Source organism: Thalassophryne amazonica, chromosome 14, assembly GCF_902500255.1.
Source record: "Thalassophryne amazonica chromosome 14, fThaAma1.1, whole genome shotgun sequence".
Lineage (NCBI taxonomy): Eukaryota > Metazoa > Chordata > Actinopteri > Batrachoidiformes > Batrachoididae > Thalassophryne > Thalassophryne amazonica.
In genome coordinates this window covers 95,186,172-95,206,481 of record NC_047116.1, presented here as the reverse complement: position 1 = coordinate 95,206,481, position 20,310 = coordinate 95,186,172, and the positions used below count along the sequence as shown (strand labels likewise).

Genomic DNA, 20,310 nt, shown 5'->3' with positions numbered 1-20,310 from the left:
CGTCACACTAAAATCGTAGCTGGCGTCCGCACGCTTCTACAGCTGTTGGTCCTCCGCCGACATGTAGAGGTGATGCTGGGAACCGTTAATAGAGTGAAAACATGAAGTCATCAGAGTGATGTGCACATCAGAGACACACTGATGAACAATTAACACACCCACGAGTTTACAGTTATATGGATGGATATAAAAACAAAGTGATGCGTAAAACAGCACTAACAGTGGCTGTGTTAGCGTTATTGGAGGACCTTACAAATGGTGCAATCTGACATGAGCGTGTATTCAGGGAATGCAAGGATTTACTTGAAAATGATGATTATTGGCTCATAAGCCAATTTTGTTGACCAAAGCCACTGTTATTGGAGTTGTGTGCAGAACTGCAGCCGGCCCAGAGCACAATACAGTGAGGAGCCAGGGGTTTTCTGTGCCCACACAGGTGCTGCCCACACTGGGCTTCCTGGCATCAGGGGCATTCCAGCAGAAGCTGGCCAATCGGTCAGGAGTGTGCCAGGCAACCTTGAGCCGAGCCATGCCAGCTGTGTGGAACAGAATCATCCGAATGTCATCCAGGTACATCACATTCCAACATTAAAGCACAATTTGAAGCGAGAGCCGGTTTCCCGAATGTAATCAGAGCTGTTGACTGCACACATATTGCTGTTAAGGTGCCATCACATGATGAATTTGTATTTGTTCATAGGAAACATTTTCATTTCATCAGTGTTCAACTCATATGTGTTGCACAAATGCATTGGGTTGGGTTGGTAACGGACTAGAGGCTGGCACAGTGTACGACGGGTGGCTGTTGGTGAGTAAATACTTTATTTGTGTAACTGTTCAGACCGAAAAACAGCGCGGGCACATTCTGGCATGTGCACATTCAAATATTGTTTTGTTATTATTATTTATTATTGTGTTTTCTTTTTCTTAATGGTGAAACTAGAGCTGCAGAGCTTCTTATCAGGCCCCAGATTGTCTCCCTGAGTTCAGTATTCATCAATAAATGCCTGCTAAAGTTGTGAATGTCACACTGTCAGCTATGACACACCTCATTTCTTTTAACTTCAATATGTGTGTGCTGCTCTGAGCTCACAGTGTTTACGACCTCACACACACGCTCTCACTGACATTTTTCCAGTTTCATGTTTATTCTGTTTGACAGGGTACCAAATAAACAATCCCTGCATGTCTCCATGTCATTTCCAGTCATCTGTAGCTCATCCTCAGTATAATTTCTTTCCTGTGTTAATGCTGACTGACCTTCAGTTAATTCAAAATGCTGCAGCTAGAGTGCTAACAGGGACTAGAAGAAGAGAGCATATCTCACCCATATTGGCCTCTCTTCATTGGCTTCCTGTTAATTCTAGAATAGAATTTAAAATTCTTCTTCTTACTTATAAGGTTTTGAATAATCAGGTCCCATCTTATCTTAGGGACCTCATAGTACCATATCACCCCAATAGAGTGCTTCGCTCTCAGACTGCAGGCTTACTTGTAGTTCCTAGGGTTTGTAAGAGTAGAATGGGAGGCAGAGCCTTCAGCTTTCAGGCTCCTCTCCTGTGGAACCAGCTCCCAATTCAGATCAGGGAGACAGACACCCTCTCTACTTTTAAGATTAGGCTTAAAACTTTCCTTTTTGCTAAAGCTTATAGTTAGGGCTGGATCAGGTGACCCTGAACCATCCCTTAGTTATGCTGCTATAGACTTAGACTGCTGGGGGGTTCCCATGATGCACTGAGTGTTTCTTTCTCTTTTTGCTCTGTATGCACCACTCTGCATTTAATCATTAGTGATCGATCTCTGCTCCCCTCCACAGCATGTCTTTTTCCTGGTTCTCTCCCTCAGCCCCAACCAGTCCCAGCAGAAGACTGCCCCTCCCTGAGCCTGGTTCTGCTAGAGGTTTCTTCCTGTTAAAAGGGAGTTTTTCCTTCCCCCTGTCGCCAAGTGCTTGCTCACAGGGGGTCGTTTTGACCATTGGGGTTTTTCCGTAATTATTGTATGGCCTGCCTTACAATATAAGGCGCCTTGGGGCAACTGTTTGTTGTGATTTGGCGCTATATAAATAAAATTGATTTGATTTGATTTTGATCTGACGGAAGGGGATTCCAAGTTCCAAGGACCTATTTACATGGATTTGCATATTTAAACAGGGGCGTGGAAAGGGAGAAGCTTGGTGAGTGTACATGTGTGCTCAATTCCACGTTCATTGGGATGTACATATGGAACATGGTTGGATCCATGTGTACACACACTTTGAAACAGCTGGATCATTTTTGTGCTCATGCCAGTTTTTGGGTTTTGGTGTGCACCATGTCTCAGTAGGAAATCCACGCACGTGTACATGAGGCCCCTGGACTGTCTCTAACAGACAATGTGGGGATAAATTTGAAACAAACAATCCAGCGGTGGCAATGACCCCGTACTATTGCACACCTTAAGCTGTGTTAGCAGAAAGAATTGGACAAAATAACACCTGAAACGCTTCATCATCTTTTCAGTGTTGTGAGAATGAAAGCAACATTACAGGTGAATGCTTTAGTGTTTCACCATTTTTGTAATGTTTGTCATTAACAAATTAAATGAAGCTGACCACACAAAACATGACATATCTTTGTTTCAGCCTGTCTGCAATGAAAGAGAAGTAAAAGTAAATGTTAGAATCACTATGCCACCCCAATATTTACTGATTTAGGGTCAGCAAAGCCGAGATGTTGATAAGTTTCCATTTTAAGAGGCCATTTTTACTAGAGATGGGACGACTAGTCGTAATAGTCGACTATGACTTGCTAACATCTGACTAGTCGACTATTTTTTATTTGTCACCTTTAGTTGAAAGCCATTTATTAAGTTCATTTAACCCTTAAAAACAGACCTGCTGGAGCTGCTCCCTTCACTCAGTGAAGAAATCATCCATTGTCTGATGATAGTATAGTACAGTTGTGCAAATCTCCACAGAATTCCAGCAGAACATAGTCAGCCTGACTAAAGCTTCAGTTTCCAAATGGTGATCAACCTTATCAGCTGTGTGGAAACAAAAAGATCTCTCATGTGTTTGAGTCAATACGCCGTGTCTAATCAAAACAGGCTGTGTTTAAAGTAGAAGTATGTGTTCATTTTTAGGAAGTACATGTTCAAACAAGTGTAAAACATATTTCCTTTCTTGTTTCTTTTCATTTATATTAAATGTTTGGTGTTTTCAGCTGAGTTTCAAGGGTTTTTTTGGGAGGTTTTATGGAGTTTTGTCTGGTGCAAATGAAACACTGGATGTCTTCCAGTTTTCTACTTTAGAACTCAGAGAAAACTGATATGACTGTGTTTTATTGTTGTGATCAGTAAACACTGGCGCTGGTGTTATTGATTGTAGTGAAAGTTTAAGTAAAATGTTAGCCGGCTTTTCTTGAAGTTGAATTTACTTGTGTTTTTAAGGCAGCAATTGAACTTGAGTTGTGAAGTTTAATCACCCTGATAGTGGAGAGATGATGAAGACGGCCTGTTATCATTTATGGATTGTAAAGATCAGACCTCTCCTGTTTATGGTGGACTCTCTGACCAGTGGCGGCGCCAGGAAATTTTTGTTGGGAGGGCTGAGGGGGGGCTGGGGTAAAAGTTGGAGGGGCTCCACAAAATGTCGTCAAAATGAACAATATATAGTAAATTGCTTTATAAATACCAAGGTATATGTTTTAGTTACCCATGCTCCTCTAAAATGTGGTATCAATGCACACACACATCCCTTAGAATCACGTGCTTTGTGATCCACAAACACAAATTTATGATTTGTAACTTGTGTGTGGGTTTTAATAAATAAATGTTTACTTGCAAAACTGAAAATTCTGTTTGTGAAGGGTGATTCAGCATTGGTGGATCACCGAACACACACATTCATCACTTTGATCAGTTACACAATATTGAGACATTCTCAGCGCAAAACTGCAGTTGAGATCCACAAATATGTCAGTCGCTATTCACATTATTGGCAGAATTATTGGGGGGGCTGAGGGGGGAGCTTGGCTTATTATTGGGGGGGCTTAAGCCCCCCCAAGTCCCCCCCCCTTCCCTTGGCGCCACCACTGTCTCTGACACTTGATGTTGCTTTTTTGTCCTCCAGAACTGGTTACCATAATGTTTTATCATCTGGTGTTCCACATAAAACATGAGACGTCTCCAGTTGATTCCCAACAGGGCTGCTTGGGTTTTCAGGAATAAATCTGACAACCCTGAAGAACCTATAGACTTCTGTGGCTGTGATTGGAGAAATTGTGCATAGGGCAAATTTTGAGTTTTGTATCACCAGTTATACAGCTTCATGATGAAGTGGTATGGAGAAGGATTTTATAAAAAAAACAAACAAAAAAAAACAAAGAACACTTGAAATATATATATATATATATACTTCAATAGTGTAGGAGTTACAAGTACCTACCAAGAAAAAGGATGGTTTGCTTCCTGGCACTCTTGACCTTTGAATTTTCATGTTTGGCTGCTTTTTGAATTCCGCTGACTCCTCCATCCACGGAACCTAAGGATTTCCTCAGGACCAAGACCATAGCCCGGCACATGAAAGCCACACAGATCAGCACTATCATGTAGACGATGAAAGCCAGAAAGATGCTGACCCTGTACATCACCCAGTGGTCTCTCAGGTTTGTGCAGAAGGTCAGATTCTGGACAGGTGTGCTTGCTAGAAGTGGAATGTGGCCCTCAGTTCCTGTGGCCGTCAGCAATGGCAGCGCCACAAGCACGGACACGAGCCAAGCAAATGTGATGAGGGCAGATGTGCGTTTTTCAGCAAAGGCTTTGAAGCGAAACGGGTGGCAGATGGCCACATAGCGTTCGAAGCTAAGTGTAGCTACGTTAAGGATGGTAGCGTAGCTGCATGCCTCAAAGAGAAAGTTGTATATCTTACAAGCAGCGTTGCCAGATGCGGATGTGAACGGGAACCATATGGCACTGTAGAGTTCCACCGGCATGCCGATGAGGAGCACCAGGAGGTCGGAGCACGCCAGGCTCACCATGTGGTCAGTCACATTCTTCTGCAGGTAGCCATTACGCAGCAGCACCTGTGTCACTCTGATGGTTACCGAGTTACCCACAATACCCGTAACCAAGATGAGGCTGTACAAGACTGTCAGGAAGATTTTAAGAGGATAGTTGGGTTCAAGTTGACTCCAGTCTTTCTCCTCAGGTGTCTCTGCTTCCCCGGACATGGCGACCAAGTGGTGAGCTGAGATTTTCCAGGTACTGATTTGTTCCCGTTGCTTATCAGTTCGGCTGGGTGTAGTCGCTGTCATTAGTGACCGAGTGAGAGCCAAGATCCCGGGGTGAGACGCACTCCAAGATAACAGGTTTCTCTGTCTGAAACTGTCCCTGCTTCTTCAAAGAGTTCATCTCAGGAATTAAATCACAGCGGGATGATAAACATTGATAATCCAGATTATAAGATTCTTATTCCTGAGTGTCTTCAGTCCAAAATCTGTATAGTGGGGAAAGCCTGGTCCATGTTGACTTGTTCCTGAGTCACGGAGAGTCCACGCATGTCCCACTCCAAGTGCTGCCAACACTCAGTTTGCACAAATGTCCTCCTCCCCCGTGTGTGGGACGGACAGTTAAACATTAAACAATGAGACGGAAGGCGCCGCCTTCTCAGCCCGACTTCCCGTCTTCTTATAGGGTTTTAAATGTGTTGCACTTTCATGCTGAAGTATCATTTAACTGCAGTGAGTTCAGAAGTGCAGCCACATGTGGTTGTAACTTGGGGATTCCCCGAGTTTGACAATAAATCAAACTATATGAGGCTCACAGGCTGAAGGTTAATGAGTTTTGCTTGGAGATCATTTCAGAGATAATGCTGAAAATATGTCACGCTCACAGAACCTGAAAATGACGCTCGTCGTAAACGCTGCAGGTGCACAGTCACATTACAGCACCCTGGAAACGGGGAGCGGGTCATTACTTTTGCTCTTAAAAATGGGAATGTAGTTGAAATGAAGTGGGATGCACTGATATAATCCAGGCGTAGCTGCAACAGGGAGACGGACGTATTTTCCAGGCCTGCAAAAGATAGTGTACTTATTATTTTATTTATTTATTTTAAGGAGGTGTGAGAGATGTCTCTGGACACTCCAGCACATGCAGAAAGCTGAGTTTGTACATCCTATGAAAGTCAAGAGCTAAAGTTTAACATGTTTTGTGGCAGACAGTCTAACAGTTCTGGACGTGCGATTACATACATCTGTGGTAAAAACTTTCAAACTCAGTTTTCACTGAGCGCACAGATTCCACTTTATCACACGTGTGTTAAGTCAGTTAGACTGTCTGCAGCATTTCCAGGGCTGAGCACAGCTAACCTTTAACCTTTACATTTGGCTCCAAGTATAGAATGTGGCCAAACCTCTGCAAATGATCACTTTTTCCTTTTTGGGGGGGGGGAGAGACTTATACTTAAAGGCTCCTTCACACTCCGATGATAAGCCCGGTGTTTGTCGATGGAGAGCGAAAAGTTGCTTAGCGTTGACCAACACTGAGGTCCGTCAGACTCTGCAGGAGTTAAGTTGACGTCAGTCAGTTAACACTGATGTTCATCGTGGTCCCGGAAAAATTTTCAGCATGCTTAAAATCTTCGATGTTCATGCAAAATGCCAGCAAAGGTTGAGCTCAGCTTCCACGCTAGCACGCCATTACTGCTCCATCGCCCTCTGCTGGCCAACATCAGCAGTTTAACTGCATGCACCACCTCCTCTGGATCCTTTAGGCATGAAGAAATATCAAGAAATGTGAAGGAAGATGTAGAACCTGTCTGGACAACAGACCGGTAGGAAGTGTTACGTCGAGTTTATACAGGCTACTTCATACGACGTCTCAAAATCAAGAGAGCACTGCGTCATCACAACTGGAAAGTGTGTGGACCAAGAAAAAAGCTATTAACCCAAAAGTGAAATTAAAAATGAACTATAAAGAATAACCTGGAGCCATAGGTAAGAGTTAGATACACAGTGAGGACTAGTGTCCATCCAAAGGACATGGATGACTTTAAAAACAAAAGTACGACTTGTACTGCTAAACCCTGACACCCCAAAACATTATCATGTTTTCTGAAGCACACGTATACTTATTAAAAACATATACAATCTAAAATGCATAAAAAAAATTGCCTGGAGTTAATTTCAATCCCCCTAGTCCACAGTACCATATTTAATAGGTACAACATTGAAATAAACCAAGACTGTGTAAATATATATATATATATATATATATTTTTTTTTTTTTTTTTTTTTTTTCAGACGCCATCTTGAAAACTGAAGTGGCTAATGGCTTTTTTATTTATTTATTTATTTTTTACCTATTCAGTACCACTGTGCCAAATGTGGTGCTTGTATCACAAAATCTAAGATTCTTTATGATCTATGAAAATTCAGTAAGGTATATCTTCTATTATACATTCCAAATCTAAGGTGGAACTCTACTAGTGTATGCTAAGGTACTTCTAAATATGCGTTTACCTGATAACTACCTAATAAACCTGGAAAAACAGCAAAAAAAAGAAACTGAGTTGGAGGCTTCATGTGCTTGATGTAAGAAGGGATATGAGCCTAAATACTTTCAGAGGGGGACGAACATAACCACAGTGACCATGTTCACAGTACTCTGCGCCTCCCTCTCCATCCCAAGATCCAGTTTTTTTGTCATGAGACGTTCATGTTTGCCGGCGTATCAGACAGCAGCACCATGGGCGCAATTTGGTGGGGGATAGGGGGGACATGCCCCCCCCTCCCCACACACACAGCTTTTCAACCAGGGGGGGCAGAATATGGTATGCCCCCCCCCCCACCTTCTGACATATACCGGTATCTGTGTACTTGAAACATGCTATGTCAGTCTTATGTGCAAAACCATGTCAGAATAGTATCTTTGTTTCTACAAGTTTGTATTTTTAGCAGCATTGACTTGTTTACAACACCTGTTTCTTGTTTGTCACATTCGGAATTTTCTGGGACTGCATTTGCACAGATTTGAAACCAAAAATAGTTGCCTCTAGGGACTAGTAAAAGACAATGTGATATCACCTTAAACACAAGCACATTTGATTGCCAATGTACAACCCCTGGCAAAAATTATGGAATCACCGGCCTCGGAGGATGTTCATTCAGTTGTTTAATTTTGTAGAAAAAAAGCAGATCACAGACATGACACAAAACTAAAGTCATTTCAAATGGCAACTTTCTGGCTATAAGAAATCAGGAAAAAAAAATTGTGGCAGTCAGTACCGGTTACACTTTTAGACCAAGGAGAGAAAAAAAAATATGGACTCACTCAATTCTGAGGAATAAATTATGGAATCACCCTGTAAATTTTCATCCCCAAAACTAACACCTGCATCAAATCAGATCTGCTCGTTAGTCTGCATCTAAAAAGGAGTGATCACACCTTGGAGAGCTGTTGCACCAAGTGGACTGACATGAATCATGGCTCCAACACGAGAGATGTCAATTGAAACAAAGGAGAGGATTATCAAACTCTTAAAAGAGGGTAAATCATCACGCAATGTTGCAAAAGATGTTGGCTGTTCACAGTCAGCTGTGTCTAAACTCTGGACCAAATACAAACAACATGGGAAGGTTGTTAAAGGCAAACATACTGGTAGACCAAGGAAGACATCAAAGCGTCAAGACAGAAAACCTAAAGCAATATGTCTCAAAAATCGAAAATGCACAACAAAACAAATGAGGAACGAATGGGAGGAAACTGGAGTCAACGTCTGTGACTGAACTGTAAGAAACCGCCTAAAGGAAATGGGATTTACATACAGAAAAGCTAAACGAAAGGCATCATTAACACCTAAACAGAAAAAAACAAGGTTACAATGGGCTAAGGAAAAGCAGTCGTGGACTGTGGATGACTGGATGAAAGTCATATTCAGTGATGAATCTCGAATCTGCATTGGGCAAGGTGATGATGCTGGAACTTTTGTTTGGTGCCATTCCAATGAGATTTATAAAGATGACTGTCTGAAGAGAACATGTAAATTTCCACAGTCATTGATGATATGGGGCTGCATGTCAGGTAAAGGCACTGGGGAGATGGCTGTCATTACATCATCAATAAATGCACAAGTTTACATTGATATTTTGGACACTTTTCTTATCCCATCAATTGAAAGGATGTTTGGGGATGATGAAATCATTTTTCAAGATGATAATGCATCTTGCCATAGAGCAAAAACTGTGAAAACATTCCTTGCAAAAAGACACACAGGGTCAATGTCATGGCCTGCAAATAGTCCGGATCTTAATCCAATTGAAAATCTTTGGTGGAAGTTGAAGAAAATGGTCCATGACAAGGCTCCAACCTGCAAAGCTGATCTGGCAACAGCAATCAGAGAAAGTTGGAGCCAGATTGATGAAGAGTACTGTTTGTCACTCATTAAGTCCATGCCTCAGAGGCTGCAAGCTGTTATAAAAGCCAGAGGTGGTGCAACAAAATACTAGTGATGTGTTGGAATTACTCAGAATCACTCAGAATTGAGTGATTCCATATTGTTTTCCCTCTGCTTGGTCTAAAAAAAGTAAAAAAGTAACCGTAACAGTATATTGTTACATGGGAAACAAGGTACCAGTCGATTCAGTAGATTCTCACAAATCCAACAAGACCAAGCATTCATGATATGCACACTCTTAAGACTATGAAATTGGGCTATTAGTAAAAAAAATGCAGAAAAAGGGGGTGTTCACAGTAATAGTAGCATCTGCTGTTGACACTACAAACTCAAAACTATTATGTTCAAACTGCTTTTTTAGCAATCCTGTGAATCACTAAACTAGTATTTAGTTGTATAACCACAGTTTTTCATGATTTCTTCACATCTGCGAGGCATTAATTTTGTTGGTTTGGAACCAAGATTTTGCTGGTTTACTAGTGTGCTTGGGGTCATTGTCTTGTTGAAACACCCATTTCAAGGGCATGTCCTCTTCAGCATAAAGCAACATGACCTCTTCAAGTATTTTGACATATCCAAACTGATCCATGATACCTGGTATGCGATATATAGGCCCAACACCATAGTAGGAGAAACATGCCCATATCGTGATGCTTGCACCACCATGCTTCACTGTCTTCACTGTGAACTGTGACTTGAATTCAGAGTTTGGGGGTCGTCTCTCAAACTCTCTGTGGCCCTTGGACCCAAAAAGAACAATTTTACTCTCATCAGTCCACAAAATATTCCTCCATTTCTCTTTAGGCCAGTTGATGTGTTCTTTGGCAAATTGTAACCTCTTCTGCACATGTCTTTTATTTAACAGAGGGACTTTGCGGGGGATTCTTGCAAATAAATTAGCTTCACACAGGCGTCTTCTCACTGTCACAGCACTTACAGGTAACTCCAGACTGTCTTTGATCATCCTGGAGCTGATCAATGGATGAGCCTTTGCCATTCTGGTTATTCTTCTATCCATTTTGATGGTTGTTTTCCGTTTTCTTCCACGTGTTTTTTTTTTTTTTTTTGTCCATTTTAAAGCATTGGAGATCATCGTAGATGAACAGCCTATAATTTTTTGCACCTGCGTATAAGTTTTCCCCTCTCCAATCAACGTTTTAATCAAACTACGCTGTTCTTCTGAACAATGTCTTGAACGTCCCATTTTCCTCAGGCTTTCAGAGAAAGAGAAAAGCATGTTCAACAGGTGCTGGCTTCATCCTTAAATAGGGGACACCTGATTCACACCTGTTTGTTCCACAAAACTGACAAACTCACTGACTGAATGCCACACTACTATTATTGTGAACACCCCCTTTTCTACTTTTTTTTTTACTAATAGCCCAATTTCATAGCCTTAAGAGTGTGCATATCATGAATGCTTGGTCTTGTTGGATTTGTGAGAATCTACTGAATCTACTGGTACCTTGTTTCCCATGTAACAATAAGAAATATACTCAAAACATGGATTAATCTTTTTAGTCACATAGCACTACTATTATTCTGAACACTACTGTGTGTGAAGGCTCCCCAACTTGTGCAAAGGATGCTGAGGAGCACACGGTGACAACCAATCAGAGTAGAGAAAGGCAGCATGACGTCGGCTGGCTGCTCACTCAAACAAAATTAACCAAGATGGTCGAAAACACTCTAAAAGAGCTTATTTCTATATGAATCTAATATGCTTCTTATATTTGGTAAAAGTTAGTGAAATCTAAAAACGATAATACCGCTGAAGTGACTTACAAGACATCTTACGGACGTTAGCGTGCACACCCCGGGAATGTGCACCATGAGAGGTCAAAGGAGTTTTCTGGTCAGTTCTAAATCTCATGCATGCGCACGTGCTTCCTCCTGCAAATGGCATTACAAGGAAAATAAAAAAAAACTGTAATTTTGCAACAAGTTTCAAAAATAAACCGACATTATAATGACTGGATTTCAGTACAAACTAAACTTTGACAGGTTTGTGAAATTTGAAAGGCTGCACAGCTTTAATGTTGCCATATCTTATAGAAACACTCAAAAATGGAAACATTTGTCATGGTTTATAAAACTGTGAGTTACAGTGTACGGTGCAACAAAATGATGTGCTTATTGTACATAAACCTCTAAAACAAAAGTTAATTTGCTAATTGGTGGGTGCCACGTTAATCCTACTTGATCGTGTGTCAAACTGGGGGTGCATTCGTCTCCCATCTGAATGGACGGGCTTCGTTATCATTTTCATCTACAGGGGCATCTATCACAAACTAGTTTTTCTGCATAAAAACTGAAAATAAAATCAAACTATACAACTATAGGAGGACTATCAAGTAGCCCGTTGATCATGTGATGGACTCGGTGAAGATCATTAACACTAATTATGACATCATTGCAGATTTATCATCCACATCATGTTCAAGTTTGACTTTCAATGAGATGAAGTTCATACCAGAGCTTAAAGTTGGTGTGAAAAGCCAGGATGTTTCTAGAGGCCAAATTAAACACGTTTTCATGTAACTTTGCCATTTCAGGGCGACTTATGTAAAAGTCTAATAGGCTGCAATGCCACTGTTTTGTAATATGTCCAGATTTTGGGGCGCTCATTATGCAAAACTGCCAAACCAGTGTGTAAATTTACCAATTTCAATTCACAGTCGCATGACTGCATGTGGCAACAAGGGGATGAAGCAGCGACGTGGTTTGACACAACAGGAAACGTGCAGTGAAATATAAACACAATTTTGTAAATGGTTTAAATGAAATAATTTAGACATCTGGCTGAATATGACACACACTGATGAAAAGTTCAGAAGAGCTCCAAAAGCCACTGGTGACAATAAAGTGCAAACCCACAGCGTGGAACAAAACGCAACAGATCAGAAATGCCGCATGTCTTGTGTCATGGTAAAGATGCTCACTCACTGTTTATCACTGAATATTTGACCAATTTCAATATATTAGGCTCAAAATAACCTCTACATTTTTCCAAGAATTTGAATTTAATCTACAACAAAAGCTGAAGCTGTGAAGCCGACACTGTAACCATCCTCTGTTAGCGCCAGTTGGCAACATAATTCCTATTAAGGACGGAAAATGTGTTTGTAACACATTCAGGAAGGTTTTCTGTGGGAAACACAACAATTACAACAACCTGATAAATTTGGGAAAACAGCACGTTCCCGACCTATAACACTATGTAACACAATTTTTGTTCCTGGCTTCTACGTAAGTGTTATATTTCAACTGCTTATGTCTAAAGTCTATGGAAAAATGACTACATTCAGCACAAACTTTGATTTTATTTTTTCTAACGTTCTAGAAAGTTCTAAAAGTTTCTTGAAATTTCTAGATAATTCTGGAAACTTCTGGAAAATTCTGGACACTTCTAGCACTTCAAGAATATTCTAGAAGACTACTCAGTAGTAGCAAAGGCGAATCGAGAATATTCTTGAAAACAGACAAATTTCAAAATATCATTGTCCTGATCACAGAAGCAAAGTTTCTGTGGAGTAACAGTTATTTTCTATTTATTTAAGGCATAACAGGTTAGGAAAACCCACTGTGTACCCAGGAACAAAACTAAAATAAAAATTTGTTACATAGTGTAACTAATCATTACGACTCCAGCAGAATAAAACACCATTAAAGAGCTGTTAAAACACGTATTTAATAGTTCAGTGTATTCATGAAAGCCAAATTTAAAAAATGAAAATTCTAATAATCAAGACAATGGAAAGTAATATAATTGGCCTTAAATTAACTCTTACCGCACTTAAAAGCAAACAGCACACAAAGTACCTGAGCAAGACAACAAACAAAACATCTTCAGAGCATATACAAAAAAGTACCAATAATTAAAAAAAATAATAATAAAAAACAACAATAAAGCGGACGTCATGTGTATATGTCCAAAAATGAGAGAAAATGTGAAAGACTGGAAAAAGTAAGAGATCAACAATGAGTGTGGGCTGGTGAAGATTACATCGGTCAGCTAGTTGATTCAAACCGAGTTAATAGTTCCTCCACGTAATCAGTCCAAACATTTGGACATGGACATTTGGACGATTAACAAGCTAAAAGAAAATGTGGGTTTAAGGGTTAAACATTAATTGATCATTTAAAAATAATTCCAATTGATGTGCAGATCAGAGTTACACATAAACGAGAGGTGCAGTAAGTTTACAACATTTATAATGAATACAGAAATGATGTAAAATGATCAATAAAATACACAGTATCAGAGTATCAGACTCTTTAGTGGTCACCTGAAATAAGAGCGAACACTTTGAGAATGTGTCGGCGAGTATTTATGCATTTTCAAATGGAATCAGATTATTCAAGCAGACAGACATTAAAGAAACAAATCTTTTTCTTTTTTTAAGCACATAGGCCTTAGTGTCAGTTCATGAATGTTGCTCTCAACATCCACACGTTTGTCACAGTTTGTCTCCAGAATCCAGCAAAGACAGCGAGACGGGACAAAACAAAAACACGGCTCAAAAAAGGAGCTTTTGTCTTTAACAAAGCTGCCTGTCAGGAAGCCACCACTGAGACACACGTCTAAGTCCAGCAGAAGAAAAAACAACAAAACACAACACGTTGTCATAAACAGTCTGGTCCGTAAGTATTTGGACTGTCACACTCTTTGTAATTTTGCCTCTGGACACCGCCACAATAGAGTTAACAGGAAATAAAGATGTGAAGAAAGTGTGGAGAGTCACAGCCAGAGATGCCTACGACACCTTCAAAGTTCTGTGGGTGATTTGGTGGCTTCCCTCACCAGCCCTCCTCTGTCATGGCCACTCATTTTTTGAGACTTGCCTACTCCAGAAAGATTTACCACACAGTATGTCTGAATGATATATACATTTTATATACCCATGTTTTTATTATACAGTACTGTGCAAATGTTTTAGGCACATTAAATGCATCATAAAAGCATTCAAAATTGTGAAACCCTGATAAATATTCAGAAATAAATTAAATGTGTGACGAAATTCAACTTTAATGATAATCTATATGAAAACTGGGTTCTATTTACATGTGATTTTTTTTTTTTTTTTTGGTATACAAGTCGCACAAGAGTAAAAGTCGCAGGACCTCAACAACCACATTAATTAAAGTGCAACTTAAAGTATGAGTAATTGTGTTTTATGATCATTTTAACATTGTATGATCATTTGCAGCTGTGTTTGTGTGGTATTATCATGGCAAGTACACTTACAAAGAAATGATCATTATTATTAATTATTATTGTTATGGAATAAAGAAAAGATGGCTAACATATTCACTTTTGTTGGAACAGATTTTGTGTTGACATACCAATAAAAATGGTGGCGGGGGGAGGTGGAGAGAGGGGCAGCAAACACTACTTTTATTAAAACTCTGGGCTCCCGTGTTCATCTGGTGACTTATGGCCACTGATAATGGAGTGACTGTGTGTACAAACAGCTCTAACTCCTTTATGGCTAATGTGATATTTTTGATAAACTTCTTGAATTAAAGCTGAGAGTCGACACTACAAGGTTATTGTTTCATTTGAATGTCATTGTCATAGTGTACGGAGGCAAAATTACAATAACTGTATTACAGTCCAAATACTTATGAGCCTGGCTGTATTTACTTTGTTTTTTTTTAATCATGAAATAAGCAACACCGTTTAGTTATTACAAAATGTCAATCAGCCCTCTAAAATGTTGCCAAGACTCCAGAAGGGACCCCCACCCCCAGACACCGACTTTATAAAAGGTGACATCACATCAACAGACCTCAAGGACGCACGTCAGTGTCACCCCACGGCTGTGACTTTATTATTTAAACATGTCTGGAAAAACAGTCATTCAAAGGCAGCTGCACCCATCTGAGGACGAGACACTTTTACCCACAGAGAGAGAGAGAGAGACAGACAGACAGAGTGAGAGTGAGAGACAGACAGAGTGAGAGAGAGACAGAGTGAGACAGACAGAGAGAGAGACAGACAGAGTGAGTGAGAGAGAGACAGAGAGTGAGAGAGAGAGAGACAGAGAGTGAGAGAGACAGAGAGAGAGAGAGAGACAGACAGAGTGAGAGAGAGACAGAGAGTGAGAGAGAGACAGAGTGAGACAGACAGAGAGAGAGACAGACAGACAGAGTGAGAGTGAGAGACAGACAGAGTGAGAGAGAGACAGAGTGAGACAGACAGAGAGAGAGACAGACAGAGTGAGTGAGAGAGAGACAGAGAGTGAGAGAGACAGAGAGTGAGAGAGACAGAGAGAGAGAGAGAGACAGACAGAGTGAGAGAGAGACAGAGAGTGAGAGAGAGACAGAGTGAGACAGACAGAGAGAGAGACAGACAGACAGAGTGAGAGACAGACAGAGTGAGAGAGAGACAGAGTGAGACAGACAGAGAGAGAGACAGACAGAGTGAGTGAGAGAGAGACAGAGTGAGAGAGAGAGAGACAGAGAGTGAGAGAGACAGAGAGAGAGAGAGAGACAGACAGAGTGAGAGAGAGACAGAGAGTGAGAGAGAGACAGACAGAGTGAGAGAGAGAGAGAGAGAGACAGAGAGAGTGAGAGAGACAGACAGAGTGAGAGAGAGAGAGAGAGAGAGAGAGACAGAGAGAGTGAGAGAGACAGAGAGAGTGAGAGAGACAGAGAGAGAGAGAGAGACAGACAGAGTGAGAGAGAGAGATACAGAGAGTGAGAGAGACAGAGAGAGAGACAGACAGAGTGAGAGAGAGACAGAGAGTGAGAGAGAGACAGACAGAGTGAGAGAGAGAGAGAGAGAGAGAGAGACAGAGTGAGTGAGAGAGAGAGAGACAGAGAGAGTGAGAGAGACAGAGTGAGAGAGACAGAGAGAGAGAGACAGAGTGAGAGAGACAGACAGACAGTGAGAGTGAGAGAGACAGAGTGAGAGAGACAGACAGAGTGAGACAGACAGAGTGAGAGAGAGAGAGACAGAGAGAGAGAGAGAGAGACAGAGAGAGAGACAGACAGAGAGAGAGAGAGAGACAGAGAGTGAGAGAGAGACAGACAGAGTGAGAGAGAGAGAGAGAGAGAGAGAGAGAGAGAGAGAGAGAGAGAAAGAAAGAGACAGACAGACAGAGAGACAGACAGACAGACTTACCAGCATGATGCAAAGTGACAACCTGAGCAGAGAGAGTGTCTGGGCTTTGTTGGACATGCAGGAAAGTAATCAGAGTTTGATCCCCGACCCACACTACCACCTGAGCCCCAGAAGAAGAAGTGAAGACTCAATTTAAGATTAAGTGTTTTAAATTTTCATCATCAGAAATTCTCAGTCACACCTGCAAAACAGCAAAAAGGGATTATGGACAAAGACGACGTCAGCCCAGCGGTCTTCCTTCATGAGTCCACAGGAAGAACACCTGGAAGCCAGAGTGCTGCTGCTGCACCGTTATTAGCATCGTCAGTACCACAGCGTTTGGACCGACGTAATGTGCATGTCCTCTGTAGCTTAAAGATCCTCCTCAGTAAAAAACCTCCGTCTGTGTTTGCTGATGAGCAGCGGCAGAAACGGCTGAGAATAAACATTTAACTGGAGGCACCGGCATAGTTCAACGTCTCTGACAGTTAGCAGACTGTGAAATAATCCCGATCCTCAGTCACCACCTTGGGAAACGGGGGAGAGGACACGGTGAGACAATTATGTGTGGAATTACACTGCAATAAACTTGAGACAAATCAAAACCCAAACTATGGTCAAATTCAGCAGGTCAAACGGAACAACCCGAGTCCACCTCTAACGACAACTTTACTGAAATGCAAACTTTAAGCACGTGATTCTATGGTAACGGAATTATGACGATGGGAAAATCTGGCCATATTTTAGCTCCCCATTAAAAATGTGCTACGATTGTAATTCCGTTACCATAGAATCGCCCAAGCTTTTTATCTAACATATTTACACAATGACCGTCCTCCTCGTCTTCCTCTTACTCACCAGCACGCCGCAAAAATGCACGTCTAAGACAAACAAAAGGTCTCAGCTCACATCCACAGAGTGAAAAAAACATACTGAACAGTATCTACATCTCTGTCTCGCAAGCGCTACATTTTGGTCCTAGTGTGCTCCTAGTGGTCCCTTGTGTGCGTATGCGGCTGGACTGGACTTGCATGACAAAGATCTTCATCACCTGAGAGGTTTTCTGCTTTTCCTCTCTACTGATGGACTATACTGCCACCAAACTGTCTTTGTTTTGCATGTTAGAAAATTCTTTGTTGTACTTTCAATTCAATTCAGTTCATTTTATTATCCCCCTGGTATGAAATGGGGGGGGGGGGGGGGGGGAATATAGCAATCAGCATGTCTGTCCGTCCGTCCGTTTTTGGTTGATAACTCGATATCTGAAGAACCAGTTGACTAACTTTGTTCATATTTAGCATCAGCGTGTACTTGGGTGATCCCCCAACACTTTGTATTACTGATTCATGGGGACTGGGTGCAAATGTCATTTTCTGATGACTTTTGTTTATATAGAGCTAAATCACAATGAAGCTGCCCCAAGGTGCCTCACATGGTTAAGATCTAACCTCATCAACCCCAGTGAGCAAGCACATAGGCAATAGCGGTAAGGAAAAACTCCCTCTGGCGTTCTTGAGGAAGAAACCTCAAGCAGACCAGTTACAGAGTTGCGACAGTTACACTGCATGATAGTGCAAAGTCCAACCCAAGGCCAAGCTGACAGACTCCAAGATTTAGCCCCACATCCCTGCCACTGGCACTTCTGGCTGTCACTGTGGAATGCGGTGGGTCAGATCGGCCATCCATCATGTGGATCTGTTCACACCTCGACCACTCCCCCAGACTCAGCCTCTGCAATAACACCTCAGACTGAGAGAAAAAGTGCCAAATCAACTGGACAGACTTAACGGCACCTCGGGTATTAGTCTCACTAACAGCAGAGAGAGTACTAATGCGGTCAAGGGCAGCCAACCCTTTGCTTCAAAAACAAACCCAAAATATCTGTTGTAATGAGACGCGTCCTTTGTTTATGTTATGGGGTCCTCTGTTCATGGGGTCTGATTGGTTTTCTGTCATGTCTGTCCTCTGTGGATCTGCTTGTTGCATCTGTCTCCTGTGGCGTGTGTGTGCGTTGTGCACCTGGTATGTGTGTGGGCACGCCCCTTGGTATGTGTCTGTGTTCGCTGTCAACGGTGTGGATGTGTGAGCGCGTCTGCTTCCGTGCTGTATGTGTGTGAGAGTGTATGAACGTTTCCTCCAGCATGTCCCTGTTCCTGCGTCCCTGTCGTGTGTGCGTGAGTTGTCACTCATAGTGTGAGTCTTGTGCGTGTGTGTGCTGTTTGGATCTCCAGCCTCTCACTCGTGTGTCTCTCTGTGATTCGTCACCTTCTCTGTGGTTTTATATGTTGGTTTATAGCCTTTTGGGTTCATCAGTTTATTCTGTATTGAGAGTTGATCCATTATGTTGTGTTTGCTTTTTTTATTACGTGAGGTGTATTTTGGTTTTGTGTTATTGTAATGTTTAGCCTTCCGTTGCTCATAGATGTCTGTTTGCTGCCCCCCTGTGTCTCCTTTTTTAGCACGTTCCTGTCACCCTGATCATTTGCACCTGTCCTTCATTAGTCTGTTTAAGTCACTTTCTTTTGTCTTTCCATTGTGGGTCCATTAACATATGTTTCGTGTCATTCATGTTACTAGTTAGTCCGTGATTGCTTGTGTTCTCTGTGGGTTTGTAAGCAGTATTGCCACAGTTACTTTGAAGTTACTTAAAAGTAATCCAATTACTGATTCCTGATTACTCCTTGACAAAGTAACTTAGTTATTTTACTCAATTTTAAACCTAAGTTAGATTACTAGTTACTTTCAGCAGCACCCCCGGCCACTTCAACATAAAAACAGACAGTTTTATCAATGCTCACTTTATTAGAAGTGCCTTTTTAACAGTAACATAAACAATGTGTGTCCTGAGATTAAGTTGAACTTAAATACTATTTCCTGAAAAAAAAAATTGTAAAACATGAAATAAAGTCAGTCTTTCTTGACTTCAATGAACAGAAATACTTATTTTATAAAGAGTCTTTCTTGACCTCATATTTTTGACAGCACTGTAACAGTAAAACTTACAATTTATAAACTACACTATTTTATTTTAAATAGAGCAATTAAGTTCGTTCTATGTTTTTTCTAACATTTAAACTCTTTCTAAACATTTTACTTGTTGAAATTATCATAAGTATTATTAGTAGTATGAAAAATGTCTTCTAAAATGGACCTTTAATCTAGGGGTGTTGTGGGGAGCCACCCCCACCCCCACACCCCCTTTCCATCTGAATTCTGGTTTGCCATCTGAGCAAGAAGAAAGGATAATGTGTATTTATGCAGAAAGCACAACCAGATTGACAAAGTTTTATCTGTGTTTTTTACGTCATGTCATCCTCAGAAAGAGACTTGGGTGGAAAAAAAAAAAGAGCGTTAGTATTTGTTGCTAACATGTCATAGGTCTTTAGTTGTTTTTAGCGAGGACAGGTCAGTGCAGGTGTGCTGCCGTCACGGCGCTTTGAGAGTAAGAGGAGTGTCTCTCCCTTATTTAGCAGGAGTAGGGGAAAAACTACAGAGGATCTTCAGACAGCACAAAATCCCAGTTTACTTTAAACCTGTTAACACCTTGAGACAGAAATTAGTTCACCCTAAGGACATGATCCCTAGTTACAAGCAGAGCAATGTAGTGTATTCTATCAGATGTCAGGAAAACTGTAACGAACACTACATAGGTGAGACTAAGCAACCTTTACACAAAAGGCTATACCAGCACCACAGAGAGGGCGCCAGTGGACCTCAGTCTGCAGTTCATCTCCACCTTAAAGACACTAACCACACGTTTGAGGACAAG

The 20,310-nt window shown here is 41.3% G+C and overlaps 2 protein-coding genes across 2 annotated transcripts in view; both read right to left on the bottom strand.

Annotated features, from left to right (window-relative positions):
- The window catches only part of gpr39 (G protein-coupled receptor 39), a 37,111-nt gene extending 31,594 nt beyond the window's left edge, over positions 1 to 5,517 (bottom strand). Inside the window, exon 1 of the mRNA XM_034186874.1 lies at positions 4,424 to 5,517. Coding sequence (XP_034042765.1) covers positions 4,424 to 5,291 — 868 coding nt within the window. The 5' untranslated portion in view covers positions 5,292 to 5,517. The remainder of the gene's footprint in view (positions 1 to 4,423) is intronic.
- A 10,922-nt stretch (positions 5,518 to 16,439) lies between these two features.
- The window catches only part of LOC117524336 (solute carrier family 35 member F5-like), a 51,277-nt gene continuing 47,406 nt past the window's right edge, over positions 16,440 to 20,310 (bottom strand). The window contains 1 exon segment of the mRNA XM_034186096.1: positions 16,440 to 17,068. The gene's annotated coding sequence lies outside the window, so the exon portion shown is untranslated.